Below are 25,191 nucleotides of genomic sequence, written 5' to 3'. Positions count from 1 at the left end.
CAGCGATGTTCCCACGACTCTCTGGGTACCACTTGCATGACTACCCGACTCAGTTCTATCCTCACTACTCCCACTACCCTCCTTTCGGATTGACAACGACTGCTCTATATCCAACAATTCTTTCGTACACACACTACCCCCAAACTTCACCAACAACAACACTTCCTCCAGACAAACACTTCCTTCCTCACTCAACACCTCATTTTCTCCTACATAAGTAACATCAGAATTGTCACTATTACTAGTCAAATCACATAACTACCTACCATCCTACCAATCCCTACAACAAAAAGGACCTATCTTTTTCATCACCAGTTCAATAACATATTTCTACCCTCCCCAACATAAACAAAATAAGCAAACCAGAACAAAGTTGAGAACATACTTGACACCGTATAGATCAAAATGCTCGCCAAAGGTACTCCTGCCAAGTCTTTAATACAATCCTCTACACTGATAGTCAGAAGTTTTTTCTTTTCTTTCTTTTTTACCAAGTAGTAAACAAACCCTTTATCCACCAACTCTTTCCTCTTATATACCACAACCAGGCAATCCCCATCCGTTCAATCCCCAAACCGCTATAACCTATCAACACTCCAGATAACGCGATCTTTCGCCTACCCTCTTTTGAGCGCCAGTTTTCATACCACCAACATAATCAACGGTTCACACAATTTTCATCCAACGATTCTCCGTCATTACGGCATATACAACACTTATCCCACGTTTCGTCCGCCACGTACCCACCTTGAGCTCCACAACCGTCTCTTCATGTGCAAAACAATCATAACTGCAATAGTTATTACTTCAAACCAGCCCACTTCATTTTTTCGTAACCGATGCATCATGTGCCTTCAAGTATTTATACCTTTTTCTTTTCTCGTCAACACGTCCTTTTCAAGAACGTGCTAACGAGAGAGGGCTCTGTAATGGACATCCCTCAGTCACTTGATGCGCACGCACAATGACTCCCTTAACATAACGCGACCTCTAGATATACGAACATCCACCGCACTCGCACACTCAGCAATACTCGCACGCTTAGTAACACTCGCGCACTCAGCGGCATTCACCTACTCAACAGAACGATGACTCGTCACTCGATTTCATCTCATGACATCATCACCTGTTACTATCATCATTACCAGCTTATCTCTAAGCCCATTTTCCATTGTAATACATGCACCATTACAACCCCACACCATCATTACACCCTATGTCAGCACAGATAGACATACAATTGCTATCCATACGCCTCCCATAGGCACATGTCACTCATATTGATCGCACATTTGTACTCATCAATACACGTGTCACACTCCATACTCATTCTCAATGACTATGAAAACCACTCTTAAGAGCTACGTGTCGCTTGATTCCACTCACTGACACAATGTTGGATACGTAGACATTTTCTTAATGAGGAAAAACAGCCATTAATACTACTCAAAACTATTCCAATATAATTATCTACATCTAAGAGCTAAAAATTAATTCCTAATTTTTTATGTAAATTTAGACATTTACAAAAGAAAACAATCAAAACATATCGAGAAGAGGAGAGTTTTTAATTAACGAGGAATCCCAAGTCAATTAAGCGTACTTTGGAATTTTGTCCACTGAACCCACTACACACCAATCTGCCCACTCCTTATTTTCTCCATTGGCACATGAAACAAAGAAAGAATCCAACACCAACCACACAGAATCTGAAAACAAATAATTGAGGTAACTGAAGGTGGTGCGGGATCCAAAGTTTGAGGTTATCATTTACGACATAATAATCTCGAGCTGCGTGCCGTTCTAGTAGGATCCACCTTAAATTGTCGTATTATCTTGCAAGAAATAACTCGTGCATTTGACAACATGAGTACCGACCGTCCCACACTGTCTCCGTGTAATTCAGAAATTTTTACCTTCTTGTATTCTGCCAAGAATCATATAACGATATACCGAGTCAATAAAAATTTGGTTTAATTTCCGTGTCAAAAATCGTGTCTGAAGTGGTCACAAGAAATACCTAGAATTGGAAAAGTGGGGGTTAATAGGATTCAGATCTGAGTAAAAGTGTGGGCTGGGCCCTTTTAATATAAAAAAATGAGTATATATAAATAGGAGGAGAGAGAAGATGGCGAGAGCAAGATCCAAATGGCGATTCAGACAACAACTCATAACTCTTGTCAACAGTTAAAAAAGGAAATTTTCTCCTCCTCCTCCTTTCCGTTTAAGTCCTGCATTGTTTAAGAAGAAGATGATGAAGACGACGGAGACACCGAAAGTGTTGTATATAATAGTGATTGATGTTGACAATGACTCCTTTCGGTATACGAGGTCTGTCTTGCAGAGCAGTCTGCAACTCATGGGTTGCAAAGCCCGTCACGCTTTCAAGGTATTACATTACTCCTTCCTCCCCCTGTTTCTATATATGCTAAATCTCCTCTCTCCTGCACAGATTAGTCAGAGAGTCTTTGACGTCTTGAGAAGAGATCATTCTGGGCCTGACACCCTTTTCTATAAAGATAAACTTGACAATTCTTCTCCACAAGATAACAGTAGAACTTTTGACTTGTACAAAAGACGCACAACTGTTGTTGTTAGAAGAGACCTCTTTTTGGATGTTGTTTGCGAAGCTCTCTCTGGATATAAGTATGTCAGTCCCAGTCAGAGGGCTGATTTGGTTTTGGCATGCAGGTAATTATGCTAATGTTTCATACATTCTTATTGTTTTTACCTTCCCACTCATGCTAAGTTTTAGATTCAGCCACTTTTAAACATTTTCACAAAAAAAATTACTTAATCCCAAACTTCTACACCTATCGACTGTAATTGATACTATATTTCGCAAGGTTATAAATTTCTTACATTGTTCAAAATATATGTCCCTAAACCCTTCCCTTTTATTTATTACACCACAGAACATTTGTGGAAACTGGAATGTAATTTACTTCTGAGGCAACAAAAAACTATCCCAATTAAATTTATTAAAAAAATAAAATAAACATAAACATATGTTCTAGTGCATGAAATGTCGTAAAAATTGTGGTCTTAGAAACCTTGTACTTTTTAGTTTACACCTGCTTGCTTGTAATTGAGGGTCATCTGTTTCACACTTCATACCCTCTTGGTTTATAACTTTACATTAGTATGTTGGTATTGAGATGTTTAGTCCCACATGTGATATTTAAGCCTTGTATAAAAATATATATGTTCTTGGGACTCTCCACTTATGACCAATTGGCTTATGTTGAATACTCATCTTCAATATGGTATCAGAGCTGGCTCTTGTTGTTTACTCTACATCACCCAAATATGTTTGTCCACATGTTAGGCTCAAGTAATGCCACACATGAGGGGGCGTGTTGAAATGTTTAGTTCCACGTGAGATATTTTTCTTTTTCTAAGTCTTGCTTTTCTCCGATGAAAATATATATGTTCAAGCTCCAATTCAGGCCTTTTTCCACTTTTTTTCCAATTGGTTTTAAGTTGAATCCCACTCTCTTCTCCTCTCCACTCTCTTTACAAATCAAAACAATAATCTTTTTGGTCAATTATTTTGAAAGCATGATTGTTGAAGAATTAGCATGTGTGAGGATGTGAACTGTTTCTCTTATAAAAAAGTTGTGAATAGGAAACAATACTATTTTACCCCCCTCCATGGTCCCATTATAATTAGGGGGTGTTTGGCAAAGAGCAAGAAGGAGAAACCAATTTAACATGGAAGAAGAGGAAAAATTTTTTAGATCTTCTATCAAATCTACCCATTATAGTATTTGAGAGGTCAAACTCTTCCTTTTGGATAAGATACTGGTTTGTTTGGCTGAACTCCATATAGCTTTTTTACTATTTTCTGAGTGGCCTCTTATAGTTGCAGTCAAATATTCTGCCACTGTGAAGGTCTAGAAACTCCATGTACATGTACCATATTCTGCCACATGTACTTAAAGCAACTAGATTACCTAAAGCATGTCTGTTGTGGAATAAGCATGTGTGAAGATGTGAATCAGATTGGAAATCTCCAATCAGAAAGTCACGAATAGGGCACAATAATATTTTACTCCATTCGTGATCCCATGTAATTTATAGCTGCATTTAAATATTTGTCCACCGTGAAGGTCTTGAAATTCTTTGAGTTTATAAGAAGTAGTGGTATCTTTGTTTCCATTACGAACGACACGCTTCGCCTGCTCCCTCCCCATGTTCATGTCAAGGTAATAGAACCTTAAACTTGGTCTATCTTCCCTTCAGTTTGATCTGACTTCTCAATATTTTTTTGTTTATCTAAACAACATTACAAATCTTTTTATTGATTTAGATTTTTTCTTGGTTTCCATTGCATAAGACGTTCTTGTTGTTTATGGGTGCTTGGGAAGTAACGAGCTCAACAATTATGTGTTCGTGTACTGATCTGTGTTGGATATGGTACATGGAGACAACATATTTTATGATCTGTGTTGGATATGTTTCCACGTGTTCGTGTCAGACACGTCACAAACACATATTGTATGTGTTATGATATACCTCAATTTTTTATATTTTGACGTGTCAGACACTTCGTATCTGTGTCGGATACGGACACACGTATCCGTGTCAATGTAACTTAGGAATAAAGTGAAGGAGATGCACTAGACTACTAGAGTTTATTGGAAATCAAGGAAGAATTGTTTGATTGGTCAAAAGGGTTGACAGTTTTTAAAAACTCGGCATTTCAAGTATTGTATGCAATTGTGATTCTATTGTATTATAATCTCTATTTTGTGAGTGCAGATGTAAAATGGATATATGGCAGTGAATCTTTGTGTCTTGTTAAACATTATACTACCTTGTATATTTGCAACTTTTACTACAGGAATGGTATCTAACATATATTGATAAAGAAAATATTAATAAAAATAAATGCCACTAAATGCCACCATTTCAAGCGCTCTTCAAAATCTTAAACAAAAAGTTAATCTTATCCATTTGGGATGTTTGATGGTCCTTTGAAAGAAGATAATTTTACTCCTTCACGCTACCCTTGGAAATACATTTCATCAGATATTGAGGGCGTTTAACTCCAAAATTTTCTTTCGTATGAATGTAGGATGCATCAATGCACTCAGTAAATTGTTAGAAATTTCTATATCTAGTATTTTTTAACCTGCTTTCAAGTTTCATGGTAAACCACTGGGTATGCTACCACTAGAAGCGGTAGAAGATTCGAGGAGCATATGACCAACCGGACTACTGTTATTCAAGGCAACACAATATAATGGCTGAGTTACAATAATGTTGATTGATTTTAATAAAATTCATTATCAATCAAAAACATCCTACAACTAGAACACATGCTTGCTCTCCCCAATGAAAAACCAAAACATGTTGGATTTGTGTTAGATTTTGGCAGTCGTGTACTGAAATTGTTTTAAGGTTAAAGGTTTACTTATGAAATTTTCTCTTATTGCAAGAATATTGTTTTAAGACTTGGAATGCAGTTCAGTATATGGCTTACGAGTTTGATCTTTCTTTTTTTCTTTTTCCTCTAAAATGCTATTTTTTCTTGTTCTAGAATTCGAGAAAAGAAAGAATCTGTCACTGTGCTGTTATGCGGTACAAGTGGGTGTGGCAAGTCTACTTTGTCTGCGTTGCTGGTATCCTTTCTTCACCTAGTAAAGATAATACTTTTGGTTGACCATTGATTGCTCTTTCTATTTGGTTCCCCCTTATCTTCTTCCACTTATTCTTGCTTATCTAGTTTTCTCAGTAAGCAATCTAAGTCTTAACTATTATCAATGAATCTTAAACTCCTGCATTTAGCCTTAATTTGGTTCACTTATATATAATCTTTGTGATTTATTATGCTCGAAATTAATCAGATTAGGATTTGATGTGATCATTCTAAGTCTATATGAAAGTCCAACTTGAAAAATGGCCTAACCCCAGGCTTGTAAGGTCTAATTTGGAACCAACAGGACTTAGTATGTTCAATTGGAATTAGTATAATTCAACCCAAGCCGCCTTCCATGATATACGACCTGTTACAGTAAAAGTGCAATGGGTCTGGTTTGGCGTGAGTTAACTATATCCCTGCTCTAGTATTAAGTAGACCGATTTAAAAATGAGTATGTGGTTTTATTAGTTCTGTTTAGATCTTCAAAAACTCTAGACTTGGAATTTGTGAGACATCTGTTACTTACTTACTTTAGGAATTGATTGCTATTGCTTTTGGATGAATTGGTGTTAGTGACAGTCTTTCTTGATGATGAACTGGCAGTCTCAAAACGGATTGTTCTTACAGGAGAACTCAAATATGGACAAGTTGGATTTTGTCTAATTAATAGTAACATGTAAAAATTGGTAATCCTAATTGGCCATACTGATGTTTCCAATAGAATGTTTTTGTATTTTGTAGTAAATTTTCATGATTCCAAAACATCTCTTTCCTAAATGTCTGTGATTCATTTAAGACTGATATTCCTCTCCAATTTATCCAAGGGTTGTGTAGGATAAGGTTTTGTTTTGATAAAGAGGAAGGAGGGTTAGGATGCAAATATGTCAAATCCATAAAGAAGAGGGGGCATTTATGGAGAAAGTGATTGTTGGAAAGTGTGGTGATCGTGATAGTCTTTGGAAACCTAAAATTCCAAGAGGGCTATATTAGATCACTTTGTGGAAAGGTATAGCTAGTGGATGGGATCAACTCAACAAATGCATAATATTCCATCCCGGGGTAGGAAAGACTATCTTGTTTTGGAAAGATGTTTGGGTGGGAGAAATGACCAATACCCAAATATCTATAATTTAGAACCTAACAAGGGCGCTAAAAAGGCGGACTACTTGTCTAGGGTGTGGATGGGGGTGGTTTGGGATGTGGTTTTTAGAAGACATTTTAATGATTGGGAATTGGATATGTTTGCCGATTTGTTGTTGGTTATTTATCAAGAAGGAGAGGGATTTGGGGAGTTAGATGAGAGTAATTTGGAAATGGCACAAGCGTAGAGTGTTTTCGGTGAAATATTTATATGGAGTAATTTGCAAAAGGCGCAGAGATCATCGCCAACTTTCCACATAAGAAAGAAAATATGCATGAATTCTATCTCGTTTCAAGTGGCCTTCTCTACTTGGATGGGATATCTCTGGCACGTTCAAACTATTGACGAACTAAATATAGGTGGTATGGATTTGATAATGTTCACTCACATAATCAGGAGGCGGAGGAGGATGTGGACCACCTACTAGTTCTTTGTATAGTTGTTAAGCTGAGTTTGGGGGGAAAAAAATTCTCATATCTTCATTAAACTTTGGAGGTGCCAGGGTAATATTAGAGAGGCTCTTGGGGGCAACATCTTCATTGAGTCTCTTTCTCCAAGAGCCAAGTGGCTAGTAAGGCAATTGTGTGGGGATTTGGTTGGAACACAATCAAAGAGTGTTTGAGAACAAGGAACGTAGCTGTTGTATGATTGGTTAAGGAACATAGCCATCTGTGCTCTGTAGGGAGTTGAGATTTCTTGATTTTATTTGTAAATGGGAATATGGGATACTCTAGGTTTGTAAGTTTTGTATTTGGGATTCATGTGGGATTGCTGTTAGCTATTCTTAGTTCCTTGCTAAGTGCTAGCTATCTTGTTTCTATTATTTTTATTGGCAATGAAATATAACTTTTACGGATACACACATTATCCATCGGTAGAAGAGGGGCTTTTCTTCCTTATTATATATCCTCCTACCGCATTCCATGTTCTATTTTCTATTCCTCTTAGTTCTTTTCGTAATTCAAACCTGCATTGAATATATTAACTACGCGTGTTCTCCATCTATTTAACATAATTCATTTCCTTGAATATATAGTTTGTTTCCCCCTTTGCTAAATTTGTTATGGTGTTTCTTGTCCAGTTATGTCCATAAAGCATATGAAGTATTGTAAAAGTGTTCTCTAAAATTAGCAGTAGTTCTTTAATCACAGGGCATGCCAGAACCATACCTGTCTTTTCCATTTTGATTTGTACATGTTTCTTAACTTTTTAACATAATGACAGGCAAACCAGAATCTTTTGAGTGATGACTTTGTATGCTCTTGCAAAGTATGGTGTTTGTATGGTTTCAGTATATTGTTCTTTAGCTATTCATTTATCAACTACTTTCTGATGAGTGATCTAAAGCTACAAAGTCACTGTGTTTAAGATAAGCCATCATGTATGTTTTGCAGTTCTGAACATTTTCTATTACAGGGTAGTAGATTGGGCATCACTACTGTGATTTCTACAGACTCAATCCGACACATGATGAGAAGCTTTGTGGATGAGAAGCAAAATCCTTTACTTTGGGCTTCTACCTATCATGCTGGAGAGTACTTGGATCCTGTGGCAGTTGCGGAAGCTAAGGCTAAAAAAAAAGCTAAGAAATTGGCACGTGTTTCTCTTTCACTCCCAAAGGATGAAGCATCTGATGTAATCAATGGAAGATCTGATTTTAGGACAGAAGCTGGAACAAATACTACTGACTTGATGATTGGTCCGAAACAGATGGCCGTAGAGGGATTTAAGGCTCAAAGCGAGATGGTCATTGACAGTCTTGATCGGCTGATTACCGCATGGGAAGAGCGAAAAGAATCAGTAGTTGTTGAAGGTGTTCACTTGAGCCTTAACTTTGTGGTGAGTAAGTTTTACACGGAAGAAACATGGAAAGGCATGTTGTGTCACCATCTCAACTTGGTGACATTTTGTGGTAAGCTTAGTGAGAAAATTTGGCGACGACGAAAAAATATGATGACTTGGAATTGTTTGATTGATATATTCAGTACTATATTGGCAGTAGAAACTGTCTAGGTCGACCCTCTATGCTGGACCCCTTTGTTTAACCAATTTCGATATGTGCTTGTGTCATTTTCTAAAACACGACACATTAATTTCACTGTTATGTGTAATTGAAAGCTGTTATTGACTTGCTAAGAAACTGCTGACTTGGACATTTTGCGAGTAGTAAACTCATGGATTAAGTACATGTAAAAATCATTGTTTTATTATGACAATCAGGGTTTCTCAAAATCTTTTTTGTTGTTCTCCAGGTGGGTCTTATGAAGAAGCATCCCTCAATCATACCGTTCATGATTTACATCACAAATGAGGACAAACACTTGGAACGCTTTGCTGTTCGTGCAAAGTACATGACACTGGATCCTGCGAAAAACAAATATGTAAAGTATATACGCAACATCAGAACAATTCAAGATTACTTGTGCAACCGAGCTGATAAGCATCTAGTCCCCAAAATAAATAATACCAACGTCGACAGGAGCGTGGCTGCTATCCATGCTACTGTTTTCAGTTGCTTACGCAGGCGTGAATCAGGGGAACTGCTCTATGACCCGACAACTAACACAGTTTCCTTAATAGATGAAGAATACAGGCACCAGTGTGCTGCTAACTCTCTGAGCTCAAAGGGTATGTTCCAACTGATCCAGAGAAAAGGGTCTTCAAGGCATTTGATGGCTCTTCTCAACAATGATGGGTCTGTGGCAAAGGCTTGGCCCGTTGAGTCAGATATTAGGAAGCCCATCTCAGGCCATGGAAGTGAGAAGAGCATAGGTCACCCAATGTATGGACCATTGCAAATAGGAAAAGCAGAGCCGGTTAATCTTCAATTTGGTAACTTTGGAATCAGTGCTTTTCCCAATGACACTGGTGGCACTAGTAATGCTGGAAGTGTTGATGAGTCGAGAGGTGATGGGACTGAGGCTGGGAGCAGATACTATTCTTCCTGCTGCAGCTCACCAAGGATGTCTGATGGACCTGCGAAGGAGGTAACTCAGTCACCCTTACTGGTTCTGGTTGTTGCATGTAGAAATAACTTCTTTTTTCCCATAACCTTGTAGAGAAGGAGAAGATACTCAATAAATTATGATGAGCCAACCCGTATTTTTTCATGATTTAGGAAGTCCTGATCATAGTGCAAGTCAACTCTGTGTGCCAACATCAACCTTCTTTTACAATTGTTTAAGTGGTCTTTGGAAATGGATGTTTAACTAATAAATTCTTTCACAACCACTTTTGCGGTAGCAGTTCTCACCCATTTTATATTCTTGTAGCTAAAAGAGGAACTATCAGTATCTGGAAGCGATGAAGAAGCTGATGATCCACCTGAAGAAGATAGTGACGAAGATCTCACTGATGAAGATAACAAAGAAATGCATGAAGAGGTAAGAAGATTTACTCAGCTTTAGCCTGATGCATCTGCTATAACCAGAAGAGGAAGTGGTACCGTAGAAGCTCTGAAATTTAACTACCCAACTTGAATTCAGTTTTTGCTGTTCAATACCAATAGACTAGTATCAGTTAACGGTATGATTGGTTTATTGCTTGCACGAACCTTCATATGGGTGACATTTATGAAGAAGGATTGTCTATCATAGTTCGTAAAAGTACTTCTTGTCACCTTCACCAGGGCGAAGGAAATTTAAGTGATTAGGGAATAAGAGTACTAACTATTTGAAAACTGTTCAGATGAAACAACATCTCAACTCTTGGTATTAATTAATCGTTCTTGTTTACAGATGGAAGGATCAGTTGACGAAGGGTCTACAAAATCTGATGAAGAGTACGAAGATCTTGCAATGCGGGATGGACAAGAAACTGGATACTGGTCAGACAATGAAGATGAGTACAACAATCTGGCAACTGTCCGCGAGTATGCTGCCAGTGATAGTAGTGAAAATGTGAGTGCTGACAAGTACGTGGAGAATCTAAATCTCTTCCTGAAAACTAGTAGAGAGCCCTTGTTTTCTTACTCATCGATGTTGTCGGAGAAGAACCACAGACGAATGCCTGTTTCAGGCAATGCCAGGATGAGAAAACGTTCTCTCAGCATTCCAGCAATGGGGAAGCATGGTTCTTTAGTTAATGGGCCCATCCTTTCTGGAGCACCTCAAGGGTAGCAAACAGCTGTTCTGAGGTTTTTTAAGAGCTTTCAGTTGAGAGTGCTGTGGCTGTTTATTAGCTTCTAATGTTTCCCTTTAATGTTTGCTCTTTGTACATCACTGTTTGGTTTTTTAATTTTTGAACTCCAAAACTTATTTCCTAAATAGTCGTGAAGTGGGTTCCGTAGGCCACACTTGTTAGACACTTTTATTTTAGACAACAACCTGCAGGCCCCATCGCACACTTCATTCTTTGTGGACGTGATCTTTCCACCATGGAGAGCATCCATTTCAAAATGAGGAATGCTAGCAAGCCAATTATCTGTGTGAGCCAATTAGGTGACTACTTACTGTTTCATCTAGTTTCACTATTTCACCTCAGTTTCTTCTGATTTTTTGGTGTCTAGTATTATCCTCCTGGATGAGCCAATTAGGATTTCCCCCCACTAGATGGGGAAATTAGGGTCTCTCCAAGTACACAAAAAAAAAAAATCAAGACCAACAGCAATTCGTCAAAATTGGAGAGTTTTGTCAAATTTCAGAAGTTCAAATCAAATTTTCGCATTAAAAATTAAAAAAATATGACGATTCATGACAGTTTACTCACATAAGCTTCTGCTTTATTGGTACCTCCGCTGAACCAGTCCCCAGAGTTTGCAATACCTAGACAAAATATGCCAGGAACACAGAACGTACAACAAAATGAAACAATAGACACTTTCTTTCATGATAAATATAAACTTTTACAAGTACCACAAACAATTTCAAATGACCGCGTATGCTAATGACAAATCTATTGACGGAAGGAGTGAATTTTATTAATGTAAACAAAAATTCTTCGCTCCCTTTGTTATATACAATTCAACGACCATAGCATTCATTACTATTACAGACTCTAGACGTTGTACATCTGGTCTAACAAAGAACACATCAGTTTATTAATGTCCTGTCTCAATCCTCATTTACCTAATAAACATCCTATATGATCCTCATGCACAATCTCTTCGTCATCATCGCCCAAATATACAAGCAGAACCAAAATCTTATTCCAGAAAAAACTACCACTTTTGTATTTACAACAATTGTGCAAATTGCATTTGTGCTACCTCACCAATTTCCAACAGAAAACAAAGACTCGGGCTGATTTCCACTTAAGAATGCAAGCCTAGTTGGCTGTACAAAGGGTGTCTATACCCTCCTGGGGGATTTCAGGTCATAAACGAGGATGAGATGCCCATGCGTCGTTCTGTCAAAATAGCATGAAAAAAGATAGTACAATCTAAATACAAAAGATCCATGCAAAAGAAGCAATATACACTGTGGTCCAGACACTATTTCTCACCTCCAGTGGTTATAAGCTTCTCAACACGAGCCACTATATGCTTTCCATATGTATACTTTTTCAAAGCAGTTAAGTGGACTTTAATTCGAGAGAGGATCAGCTCTCGGCTCTGATTGTCACAAGTCTCAAGAACCTTCTGAACAACGTAGTTTCCATATGGATCCTTCATCATAACCTGTCAATTTCATTTGAAGTTCCCAGCTATCGAGCGGTTAGAGTAGCTTAATCAAGTAGAGGGACTTGGTTTATGTATGTGCATTCCAAGCCTAAAATCCTAAACAGTTATAGATAAATGCTCAATCAGTAACATCAGATCTGTTGTGTCTGATAATCAAGATAAACAGTTCACTAATAGTTCTGTAATACTTCACAAAAAAAAAAAAAAAAAAAAAAACTAATAGCTCTCAATATTGGTTGTTTATCCATGCGATTATTCCAGTGGGCTTCTACTTATCATTTCGTTTGTCCACCAAATCCTCTTAGTAAAGGTACACTATACGAATTTAAATCCATATCTGAGAATGTTAACAGTAATAAAGCAATGTAGCTTGGATAGGTTCTTCAGTTTGTCAACCTCTATGCACATGGTCAAAATATACAAGAGAAAAGAAAATACTTCTTCAAAAGGTTCACTTCCTTCTATTCCATAGTCTTGAGCTTGTAAATAGAAACATTAGAAAGCTAGGTAACTATAAAAACAACTTGTGTTGCTGAGAATACTCTCTTTTTAACAGAGACCAGTAGCATTTTACCGATTCATACTATATTAAAGTAGTCTATCATGGGAACTACAATGCTTACTCAAAAGTATCAGCTGGAAGGGACTACAAATCTACAAAGCCAACTTGAGGATGCAGACAGCAATGATAATAAAGGGCACAGTAACAAGGGCAGTCATGATCCTACTTTCATAAGAGTATTGTGCATCCAAAGTCCAAACACAAACACAAACTGATGTAATAGGCGTATTAGGGTACTTTGGTAATTTCATTATTATTATGTTTTAGACCATGTTGGTCCAAATCCAGGTCCAAGCCCATTCGGCTTAGTTTAGGTTTGAGGAGGTTTAGGTTTTAGTATAAATAGAATAATGTGGCTCCATTAGTTCTTGGTTGTTTTTGGTTAAGTTATTTGATTTATGAATGAATGTTAATTCATGAGTGAGTTTATTAAAGATTATTCTTATTGAGTGAATTGTTACAAGACTGAAGCTTCTGCCAATCATAGTTCACATCACAACCTGTTTCCATGATCCAGGCGATACAAGAAATCTACACAGTTCATTTTTAATTCCACAAACTGTTTTACTATATAATGATAAAACGACTAATAAGATGACTGATCGAATGCAGAGCTCCACATACAAATAAAGAGAACAATAAAGTTGCACGCACCTGGAGAGGTTCATTCTCATCCGTGGAACCAAGCATCTCGTTTACCAAAAGTTGACGTTCCTCAGAACCACCAAAAGTTAAGCACTTCTCTACAACATTTGAAGCAAACTTCTGCTGACTCATCTTTACAATCTGTCCAGCGAGCTTGCCAATTATTACAGAGCGCTCATGTGGTTTCCCATGTTGAAGAACATGCTAAAATCAACACAGCAACAACAACAAGATAACAGAAGAATAAGGCACCAGATAAGAACGGGAATTCAGGATGCTTGGTTAAATTCAGGAAAATGAAAAGAGACGAAATTTCAATATAGTGCCAAAAGGATAAGGGCATAGAGCAGAACAGCCCATTAATGAAGATCGAAGTTTGTGCATTGAGGTGGTAACCTTCAGGGGCCTTCAGCATAAAACCTCAATACAACACAACCTCGGCCAAGTTAAACCCCTCTTTTTACTGGTAAATAAGTAAATTAGTAATTTATTTTGTGTTGGGTGTCAATTCCAATTTAAGATTTGGATTGCCAAAGAAATCTCTAGGCTCTAGCAGTACTACACATCTATTCTTTGAATCAAGTACGGGTTGCAGAATGAACCCTGATTCTGAATAATGAAAACCGTTCACAGTCAATGAAATTATATGAGAAGACTAGGAATGCAAGTTATTTTCAGTCTTCGGGCACGCATTTGAATAAACTCTTACAAACTACGCCACTTCATACAAACATAAAAATTATTTCCTAGTTGTTAAATGCCAAAAGCTCATGCAATTTGAACAAAGGTACCAAGCGTCCACAGACACACACAGCAAAAAGAGGAGGAGAAAGGGTCACAGCGAAAGGGAGGTAAGAGGGTTTAAAGAAAGGACATAATGAAGGTCATCAGCCCCAAAATCAGGTTATAGAAAAATTAAAAAATCAACATCTGTACGCATCAGGTGAAAAAATGCTTCGATACTAAAAATAACTAAAGTTCCCTAGGGAACAAAGAAAGAACCATAGGATCTAACAAACACAAAAGGTGCTCAGACCTCCATTCCCAAAAGGTAAAGGTCAGTGGGAAATTTTCAAAAGAAAAATCACCTACATGACACTCGTATACAGACTATTTGCTGGTATCAACATTCTCTAAAGGCCTTCTCATGTATGTCCTAGTTCTTTTTCTATGTACTGTCAGTTTACATGGCTACCACATCTTACTTTTACTGTGATATACCTAGAGGCCTGCAGTCTGCACGTTGGAGGCCCTGAAAGCAAGAGCATACCCTGAAAAGTAGCTTTGATGTTTTTTACAGCCTCTAAACCATGTGCATAAACTATCTTCAATAGATATGTATACAAACCAACTCCCCAATTGTCCAAAAGTTGTCACCATACCAGTTAAAGCATGGAAAAGTCCAATTTTTTAGAATCCACAAGCAATTACAAGTTACATGAAATCCTGGTAACAAGGCAGACTGTACCTGAATAACATAGTTTCCGTATTGGTCTTGAGCTAGAGTACAAACAGATTTCAAGATTTCTTCCATGATAATACGTTGCGTATCTTCATCATCACAGTGCTCCAGTACCCTCTGCTAGCATCAAAGGAGATATTAAAGAAATGACATTTGAAACGGTCCCGCTACTAAGAAGTGTAAGCAAAAGTAGATCTAAAAAAGAAACAAAAGTGGAGCTTGCACCTGAATGACACGGCAACCATATGGGTGGGTAGAGAGTGCCACAACTTGCCCATAAAATGATGAGACAATGAACTGAATTCGATCTTGGGGAACACATTCAATACACTTCTGGATAACATGGTTCCCATTCTGATCACGAACACATTTCATGATTGAACCATCAAGCTCTGCTACCATCTGAGTCTGTTGACCGACATCAACTACCTCTAAAGCCTGTAGATACCATAAGCCTCATTAATCGTGCATTTAAAGACAACAAGAAGCAAAAAACAAAAACCTAACTAACAAACTGACATGTTAAGGGATAAATTGCCGTTTTGAAAATACATTGATCAATCAGTTTCCAACCTTGGCCAGTCAAAGAACCATCACATCTCCGGGTAAAGGGGAACTCGAACGGACAAGGGTTAGATCTGCGTTGGCTGATTGAGGCAAACTAAGCTTATTAATTGGGATCACAATGGATAATAGCTGGGATCTATCATCTAAAACGCCCAGATACTCAATATGAGTGCCGAATCGTGTCGGAACTGTTACTGTAAAATGGACACCCATGTTGTACTGAGATTAGCAGCATCCGCAACATAGGTTGGGATTGATAGTGGACAACCTACTCCAATAATTGATCATTTGGTCCAATAAACTATGACAACAAACGCCTATAATCATCTCAAAATGGTACAAGTTGAGGGTGTGTAGATTGCAAGTATTAAGTATGTAGGCAACTTGCCACCTAGAGGTAGCATAATCAACGAACTTGACAGGCATCATCAACACTTTAGAACTAAAAAGTAACGAATCACAACTCATATAGCTGATAAATATATCGTTATTGTAATACAATTGATTTGAACGGTTCATCTATACTGAATATCGCAGACACGGTGTTGATCAACTGGGGGGATTTCCCCCTCCCCCACCCCAAAGTTTGTGATTGGTTAACGTTTAACCATCTAAACCAGATCAAAATTGTAAACTTACCCAGATTAGTCTCTTTTATCATCCATATAGTGACACAAGAACAACCAAAACCAAGTATTTTGTGATGATTCTAATTGTACGGCGAAAATCAGTTAAGCAGAAATGATCAGAAATCATTCTTGGGAATGCAATTCAGCTCAGACTGGAGGACAAAGATGAACATGAGATGTTGAAAGAGAATAAGTAGCAGCCGTTAGATTTAAATCCGACTCCAAGATGGCAAGATCATGACACCACTCATCTTCCTTTACGTCATAAGGGTAGTTTGGTTTATGACTTTATGTCCACTTGGTTTATGCTTATTTGGAATCCTTCATAAGGGCAGTTTTAGTATTACAAAAATACCAACGTTAATTAGCGTGCATACAAGGTTTAAAGGTCAAGTATGATGATTCGTATTTTGAGAAATTTATATATGGTAAGTGTAATTTCCCTATCATATATACCTCAACTGAAAAAACTGAAATGGCAAGTGCAAAATTCAGGATGACCATAACTAGTGAAAGGGGAAAAAGCACCTCAATCATAGAAAATAAAGCTATTACTAATTAGATGCCCCTTACTGGCTCCTGAATATGCAATACCACATGTAGAGTTAACAACACAAAGCCCTTTGAATTATTTATTTAAAAGACACTAAAATGGTCTATTACTAATTTTAGATGTCCCTCTTACTGGCTCCTGAATGTGCAGTACTACATGTAAAGTTATCAACAAAAATCCCTTTGAATGTAAAGTACTACATGTGATATGCCTCAGTTTTAGATATTTTGCCATGTTGTACACTTCGGATGATACACATACCCGTGTCAATGTAACTTAGATTATAACATGATCTACTGTCCACAAGTACAAATTACTGTAGCGTAAATATTTATCAATTGAGAAATGAGGTAAGTGGAAATTGTTCTCAGATCAAAATCACTTGAAAGAAGTGACAGCAATAGTTTAGATCAAAATCATAAGAATGCACCTTTTGAATTACTCTGCAACCATACATCTGAAGGCTAAGAGGCAAAACGTGACCCGTAAGCTGACTGGCTAACTCCTTTCTCTGGCTGTCCGTGCCATGCTCAAAAAACTGCCAATTCAAATAAGATCATGTCAGACTAACAGACTAACTTTCTTTCTGATTCATGAGAAGAAAAAACATATTTACTTTCTGTATGACATAGTTCCCAAAGACATCAGTCATCAAGGTTTGGGCATGAGGTATTATCTCTGGAAAAATCTTGTTTTTTTCTTCAACAGTTGCAGTTTCTAGTTTCTGCTGAATGAAACGACTCCCATATTGATCAGCACTAACATGGAGGAGAAAACGAACAGTCAGTCCTCTGTATGTAAGCAACACTAAACAGAACACAAAGGCATCAAATGCATACCTGAACTCAACTACATGATCAGCAATTTCTGAAAGTTCAAAACACCTGGTCTTGTTGTTCTTGAATTCTTCTAGTAAGGACGATGTGCAACTTTCATCCATATTTCCTCCATCATATGAGTGCCAAGATCCTCCAGCTGAGCTTCTTATCATAGAGGGGAAATGTGTGATACGCTCATTCTGTCGCATTGGACTTCCAGATCCAGAAGGGTGTACAGAACTTGCCATTACATTTCCTGGATATGGCATACCACCACCAAACGTTGGACTACCATAGTACCCAGGGTTTAAACCATCAGATTTATCTAAGAATGGTATGTTGTACTGCTGTTTTTGTTGCAAAAGTAGTGCAGCAAGATATGCCTTCTGAAATACAATCAAATCTGCCTGTGAAGTGCCCATGTAATTCCTTCCCAGTGAAAAGTCATTCAGTTGCGATGCAAAGTCAGAAGTTCTATGCAGATACTGTACATACAGGGGATCCATTGGCACCTGAAAACCAGGCCCCACATGATTTCCACTTCTATTGAAACTTTGTTCTTCTATAATGCCTGACATCGTAGAACCTGAAAAGTTGAACACACGCAACAAACATTAAGAGATCAACTTGGAAAACGGAATGGTTAAAAAATAATCATTATCAAGAACAGAAAGGACCTGCATCAAGGTGATTGGCCATAGATGGGTTAAACCTCTGATTAACAGAATATCCACTAGGGTTATAACCAGATAAATTTATATTTTCAGTTTCTGCAATCTGATAACTTAAACTAGATCCTTCCAAACTTGGGGAACCAGCTGATGGAATTTGTGTGTACATATTAGCAGAAGAAGGTCTCCTTGGAAAATTTACTTGCTCGTCAATATTCACCTTAGAAATATTATGGTCGGTGGCAATCCCACTCGTCTTAGCCACCTGCTCGTAGATGGTGGAAACATTTGGTATTTTGGATCCAGACTTGTCAACTAGAAGCTGTTGCAGGTCCTTGGTATGACCATTTGGCATATCAAATCGCAGACGCTGATTACTAAATTCCGATTCCATTTGGGACTGCGCTTGATTGTTTTCATCTATAAGTCTACTTTTGGACAGAGTTAACTCAGATAAAGTATCAGAAATATCACTAGAACGATCCAAGCCAGAAGTAAGACCATTATAAACCTTTAACCCTCCAGAAGCATTCTTCTTCTCAGTAACAGCAGCTCTTCCTGCCAGAGGAGGGAGATTATATGCAGATGACCTCCCAACTAAAGGTGCTTCAGGAGTAGTACTTCTCGATAGAGATGAACCCACAACAGAAGCAAAGGACTGAGAAATGGATGAACCTAGGCTCTGAACTCTAACCATACCGGGGGCAGCTGTTCCGGAATGAAATTTATCAAGAGGCTCTTTGTTGTGTAATTGTGTCAGATCTAGTTCGGAGACACCCATTGGATCCACAACATCATCAAGGGCATTACGGCTTGATGGGCGTGACAGATGACTTGCTTTTGACATAGATCTACCAAGTCCTTCCTGCAGCTCAAGAGGTATTGAGATTTCAACAACTAAATGCTATTCTATAAATGCACAAACTACTGAAAAACAAATCCAGAACATAGACTGTTTAATCCAAAAGGGCCTCGTTAAGACAGACAAGAAAATTAAGGTGGCTTGCTCAGAAACCAAATTCAGTTAAATACAAAGAAAATGATAAATCGCACCCAACTATTGCCTAGATTAAACGTTTGACAGATTACAAAATAACGCTAAAGCTTTTATGAAATAATAGTATTAAATGAATAATAAACTAGATATAAATAAACAAAATAATAAATAAATATAAACAAATAAAATTCTGGAGTTTACTGATGAAATATACAGATGAAGGATTCTTATGACTCGGGAAATATTAGATCTTAGGTAGATAACTAAAGCCATTTTTAAGATGAATCATCAACTACTTTAGACAAAAGTACATAGCGTCTGTACCTAAATCCATTAAGTGTTGTTTTGTATGTCGGTAAAAAAACTTCAAAAGAGCAATATATGAAGAATTTTACAGACTCCGGGTAACTTAGGTAGCAGAAAAAATAAGCCAGTATTCAGAACAATCAGCCCAACAATTACTGTAAACGGACATATGCCTTATAACTATATCAGTGCATCTAACTATTTATACAGCTGCCCAACAATTCAAGAATTTCTTTGTTCATGAATTGATTCATAAATACATAAAGTATTGCCTTAAATGTTAGTGTAAGAACGTCACAGGTTCTGAATTATACTATAATTTAACCAACAGTGCATCTAACTATTCATACAGCTGCCCAACAATTCAAGAATTTCTTTGTTCATGAATTGATTCATAAATCCATAAAGTATTGCCTTAAATGTTAGTGTAAGAACGTCACAGGTTCTGAATTATACTATAATTTAACCAACAAATACAAAACATAAGGCAGAGCGCAGAGCAGAGCTTGATAAGCAATCGTAATAGTCACCTAACGGCCAACATTCGTGAATAAAGTAATTCATATTGCTCTAAACTCGCAATTTATATAAGAGCTCTAAATATATTAGGAAAGATCCTTTCTTTCCGCATCAAACCTATCAAACCTAGAAACTGAACAGAAAGAAGTGACGCAACGAGAAAGGGATAACGTCATTTAACATTTATCTTAATTAAAACATATAAAAGGAGTCAATATGAATAATCTAGGCCAGATGATCGTCTACGCATAAGAACTTTGTAAATAATGCTGAGTATAATTTAAACAAATTACAGCACAAACATCTCACATTCAAATAGTAAACAATAAAACAGTGAGCAGCACCTGGAGCATGTCCGCCAGGCTCTTCCTCCTTGCACCCAATCCAACGCCGGCCAATCCAATCAAACCATCAGTGTCCTTCTCGAGCCATTCAGCAGAAGGTTGTCTAGTCAGGTTCCTCGGAGTAACCTTTCTCGGTTCCACAAAATCCCCATCTCCATTCTGCCCCAAATGACCTGGCTGCAATGAGAACAACGATCTACTACTCCCATCATCCAAAAACTCCTTCCTCCTATCCCCAATCCCTCCATACGAAGATGTCCCAGTCTGAAACCTTTGTGCCACACGCCAATCCTCTTTAGACAACAACGGAGGAGGAAGTCTAGGATTAAGATTCTCATTCGAATAATAATACGACAAATAAGCCGGATGTGACCTAATCTCTTCCTCCGACAAAACACCATTTCCACCTACATTATCCCCACCATCAATACCTAAAAAATTAGTATTATTCGAATTCCTAAACAAACTCCCTACAGCATTAAGCGATCCTTCCACAGTCGGCGGAGCACTACCACTTCTATATATATTCAAATCCCTCTCTCGATTAATAACCTCTCTACTCCGCTCCTCTCGCAACATCATCAACTCATAATCTTTTCCTAATATCTCATCCAAATTCCCATTTGATCCTCTTCTTATTACTTCCCCTAAACTTGCCCTTACCTCTAAATCCGTTAACATCTCTATATTAACCAAAACCCTAACTCTAATTTATCTAATACCTCCCCAAATATACAAAAATATATAAAAGTAAAAACCTTTATTATACTTCCCACGTCAAATCAACCTGCAATAACATTAAAACACTCAAAATCAAGCTAACATTAAACAAAATAATAGAATCAATAAAAGGGTTTCTTGTTATTCAAGTTACAAACATATTATAACAAAAACAAACATTATTACATACCTTAAATTCGTTTGAATTTGAATGTGCAATATTTTGATTATGGAAAGCAGGTTGTGATTATTGAGATTTTTACAAGGTCAGGAAATTGAATTTAGGGTTTGAAAAAAAGGATTCGTGAGAGAGGAAGTGCAAATTTTTTAATCTATTTTTTTTTTTTTTTTTTTAAATATTTTGGAGTTAAAAAATGGAAAAGTGTGACGTAAGTAAATTTTTTGAGATGGGGGGCGAAGAAAATGAAGAGGAGGATTTATAGGCGTTGATTTAATTGGAGTCGAGGGTTGTGATTGAGTTATGAGTTAACGTCGAATTTATGTGTTTCGGTAAGTTTTGGATTTATTTTTAGTTTGTTTTGTGTTGTGTCTTTTAATTAACAATTTGGACTCGTGTTTTGCTACTATGGTTTTGACAGAACTTGTCCTTGTAATATGTTTGATTTTAATTTCTAGTGATGGGTAAAAATGACTTTATAATATTAAAATTCTGCAGTGTGGTTGTGGTTGCTTGAGAGTGGAGAGAGACATCAGACAAGCTCCCCAAATGAAATGTTTTTTCCAAGTTTAGTTAAGGTAGGCAGCAAACCAGCAAAACCTCAATATATGCTAAACAACAAATGAATTTTATCAAGAACAAGCGCCATTATAGTGCGGAATTGAAAGCTCAGTCATATCAAACTCCCTTTGGTATACAAGGAATTGAAGCACAACATTGTTAGAGAAAGGGAAGAGATTTATTTATTTTTATTTTTCACCGAGCCACAACGATATTAGACCTAAATAGCCTAACATGTCAATAGTGCTTTTTGTGGGTTCAAAGCAGGCCTAGTTGCAATAGTAAAAATTTAATTAGGTTAGCCACAAACAAAATTCAAAATATTTGGTAGAGAAAAATTAAGACTATATGAAATTGCATTAAAACGACAAATAATTCACTTAACGAGTTTGGACTCTAAAGGAACAAGTGTGTAAAACCAAAACCAATGCAAAAATGTTCATGGAATGATGATAGTATCTTCATCCTCTCTCTTATATCTATAGTTCGGATGTTTAACCCAAGGCCGAAAATATCCGAATATATATCGAAAAATCAAAGGTTCGATATGGATTTTTCAAATATATCGATACCTAATATTGAGTCTTTATAAGGTGATATATATCCCTTTTTTGGATATATATCTTAGTATCTCATATATTTTCGATATTAATTCGCAAAGACAGGTTGTTGTGATTATTGATATTTTTTTTTACAAGGTTTGGAAATTGAATTTGGGGTTTGAAAAGGTGAAGAACAAGATCGTGAGAGAGGGCGTGTAATTTTTTTAATATATATATTTGTTTGACTGTGTGGCCACATGCACCAACAACTTCGTTCTCATCATCATACATGAACAAGTTGGTGTGCTTCCTAGTAATTGAGGAGTAAAATATCGGATTAGCTAAAAATATAAAGACGACATACCTACAATTATTTGTGTTTACCCGTGAATATAAACATTACATCAACTTGATTCTAATAATTAACTGAAGGAGAGGATCCACCCATAAACATTGCATCAACTTGATTCTAATAATTAACTGAAGAAGAGGATCCACCCACCACCCTAGTAATGCTAAAGACATTCCTATACGGTGTGTATATACTAGGCGGAAGGGTGTCATGTTCATCAAAATCTTTGATTGTCTACAAATAGAATCGAACAATGATACAGGCAACATCTTCATCTAACCCGTTTCAAATTAAAGTATCTCCATACACATACTTAAACCACTTTGTATATATTTTTTGCGTTGCTTCCCTTGTTGATGTAGGAAGGAAGTCGCGAATATCAAATCCAATTTGTGCAATTGACTATTTTGCTTGCTACATAAAAATCATGAAGAGAAATGTCAATTATTTAAAACCATATTTAAATCTTACAAAATGAATAAAGCATTTTGAAGCAAATAACTAGTCTTAGAATTACGATACAATTTTGAAAAAATTGAAAGCTCACATTGGTATGTTAAAACGATTATAATACTAAAAAAGCAGGCTACATTTATTTATTTCTAAATATTTAGGACTCTCTATGAAAATAAGTATTTTTTAGTAAGATTTTCTATTAGATATCTACACAAATCTCGAGAAAATCAAAACTGTTATTTTTTTTTCCAAATATTTAGGCCTTTCCATGAAAATAAGTATTTTTTTTAGTAAGACTTTCTATTTCTATTAGATATCTACACAAATCTCGAGAAAATCAAGATTGTTATTTTTTTCCCAAATATTTATGACTCTTTGAAAAACTAATTAAGTTTTGTTTTGAGTATGATTTTATATTAGATATATTTGCTAGCTAATTTCGAGATAATCAAGACCTCTAATTTTTTTTCCAAACATTTTAAAGAAATATGTTTTATTTTGAGTGAGATTTCTATTAGATTAGTTTGTAGGACTGTGCATATGCACCGGCTCTTTTGAAAACATTTATATTTTTTTTAGAAAATTGGGACTATCGTTTTAGTCGCTAACCCGTTTTAATTTTCTAACAAATTATTTTTAATGAAGTTTTATTGAAGTTTTAAAAACCCGTTTTTTCAATTGGGAGAGAGATTCTGTTTTAATAGGAGAAGAATTTCCGCTTTAATTAGAAGTGCTAGAATTTGTTTTAATAGGAGAATAATTTTCGTTATAATAGGAGAAGAATTCCCGTTATAAAAAAAGATTCCGTTTTTTAAATAAGAGAGAAATTTCTATTTTAATAGGAGATGAGGAAAAATTTTAATAGAGCTCGAAAAATACTCATTGTGGGAGCTTTAATATTAAGACTAGCTTGTAGGCCCTTGTATACGCACCGGCTATTTTGAAAACATTTATATTTTTTTTAGAAAATTGGGACTACCGTTTTAGTCGCTAACCCGTTTTAATTTTCTAACAAATTATTTTTAATTAAGTTTTAAAAACCCGTTTTTTCAATTGGGAGAGACATTTTGTTTTAATAGGAGAAGGATTCCCGCTTTAATTAAAATTATTAGAATTTGTTTTAATAGGAGAATAATTCCCGTTATAATAGGAGAGTAATTCCCATTGTAGAAAAAGAGTTCCGTTTTCAAATAGGAGAGACATTTATGTTTTAATAGGAGATGACATGGAATTTTAATAGAGCTTGAAAAATACCCCTTGTGGAGCTTTAATATTAAGATATAGACTAATTTGTAAGCCCGTGCATACGCACCGGCTCTTTTGAAACATTTAGAATTTTTTTAGAAAATTGGGACGACTGTTTTAGTTGCTAACCCGTTTTAATTTTATTACAAATTGTTTTTAATTAAGTTTTTAAAATCCGTTTTTTCAATTGGGAGAGAGATTCTGTTTTAATAAGAGAAGGATTCCTGCTTAATTAAAAGTGTTAGAATTTGTTTTAATAGAATATTAATTCCCGTTATAATAGGAGAGGGATTCTCGTTGTAAAAAAAGATTTCCGTTTTTCAAATAGAAGATAAATTTAGGTTTTAATAGAAGATGATGTGGAATTTTAATAGAGCTCGAAAAATACCCCTTGTGGGAGCTTTAATATTAAGATATATATATAGACTAGCTTGTAGGTCCGTGCATACGTATCGGCTCTTTTGAAAACATTTAGATTTTTTTTAGAAAATTGGTACTACCGTTTTAATTTTATAACAAATTGTTTTAAATGAAGTTTTAATTAAATTTTAAAAACCCGTTTTTTTCAATTGGGAGAGAGATCCTGTTTTAATAGGAGAATAATTCATGTTTTAATTAGATATGCTAGATTTTCCCTTTTCAATAAGGGAAGAATT

The 25,191-nt window shown here is 36.3% G+C and overlaps 2 protein-coding genes across 3 annotated transcripts; one reads left to right on the top strand and one right to left on the bottom strand.

Annotated features, from left to right (window-relative positions):
- The first annotated feature begins 1,889 nt into the window (after window positions 1–1,889).
- On the top strand, window positions 1,890–11,091 carry LOC147487563 (P-loop NTPase domain-containing protein LPA1 homolog 1-like). 2 transcript variants are annotated; one of them, XM_086574967.1, is made up of 7 exons: window positions 1,890–2,389; window positions 2,453–2,691; window positions 5,546–5,627; window positions 8,205–8,627; window positions 9,041–9,775; window positions 10,061–10,171; window positions 10,526–11,091. In XM_086574967.1, the coding sequence occupies exons 1-7, from the start codon at window positions 2,252–2,254 to the stop codon at window positions 10,904–10,906; spliced, it is 2,109 nt and encodes a 702-aa protein (XP_086431093.1). In that variant the 5' UTR covers window positions 1,890–2,251; the 3' UTR covers window positions 10,907–11,091. The 2 variants fall into 2 exon arrangements, with proteins under 2 accessions (XP_086431093.1, XP_086431094.1); XM_086574968.1 differs by having other exon boundaries at window positions 2,250–2,389; window positions 2,458–2,691.
- A 593-nt stretch (window positions 11,092–11,684) lies between these two features.
- On the bottom strand, window positions 11,685–21,610 carry LOC147487562 (pumilio homolog 4-like). The gene is made up of 11 exons (XM_086574966.1): window positions 21,392–21,610; window positions 20,482–21,268; window positions 18,322–19,180; window positions 17,666–18,230; window positions 17,443–17,584; window positions 17,257–17,364; window positions 15,303–15,515; window positions 15,084–15,194; window positions 13,625–13,819; window positions 12,231–12,405; window positions 11,685–12,134 (listed from the first exon to the last, which is right to left on the bottom strand). Exons 2-11 carry the CDS (start codon window positions 21,160–21,162, stop codon window positions 12,097–12,099), a joined length of 3,087 nt encoding a protein of 1,028 aa, XP_086431092.1. The 5' UTR covers window positions 21,163–21,268; window positions 21,392–21,610; the 3' UTR covers window positions 11,685–12,096.
- Between the last annotated feature and the right edge of the window lie 3,581 nt (window positions 21,611–25,191).

The sequence above is a fragment of the Coptis chinensis genome, chromosome 7, assembly GCF_015680905.1.
Source record: "Coptis chinensis isolate HL-2020 chromosome 7, ASM1568090v1, whole genome shotgun sequence".
NCBI lineage: Eukaryota > Viridiplantae > Streptophyta > Magnoliopsida > Ranunculales > Ranunculaceae > Coptis > Coptis chinensis.
Note: the sequence above shows the minus strand (reverse complement) of the source record. Positions and strands in the feature narration are given on the sequence as shown.

Excerpts from the sequence above, each read along its gene's own strand:
- LOC147487562 (XM_086574966.1), bottom strand. The coding sequence starts at position 21,162 with ATGTTAACGGATTTAGAGGTAAGGGCAAGTTTAGGGGAAGTAATAAGA. Across the intron at positions 13,820-15,083 it reads ACGGAAACTATGTTATTCAG|CATGTTCTTCAACATGGGAA; the intron begins GTACAGTCTGCC and ends TGTTGATTTTAG. Across the intron at positions 12,406-13,624 it reads ATGAGAATGAACCTCTCCAG|GTTATGATGAAGGATCCATA; the intron begins GTGCGTGCAACT and ends TGAAATTGACAG.
- LOC147487563 (XM_086574967.1), top strand. The coding sequence starts at position 2,252 with ATGATGAAGACGACGGAGACACCGAAAGTGTTGTATATAATAGTGATT. Across the intron at positions 8,628-9,040 it reads ACTTGAGCCTTAACTTTGTG|GTGGGTCTTATGAAGAAGCA; the intron begins GTGAGTAAGTTT and ends GTTGTTCTCCAG. Across the intron at positions 9,776-10,060 it reads CTGATGGACCTGCGAAGGAG|CTAAAAGAGGAACTATCAGT; the intron begins GTAACTCAGTCA and ends ATATTCTTGTAG.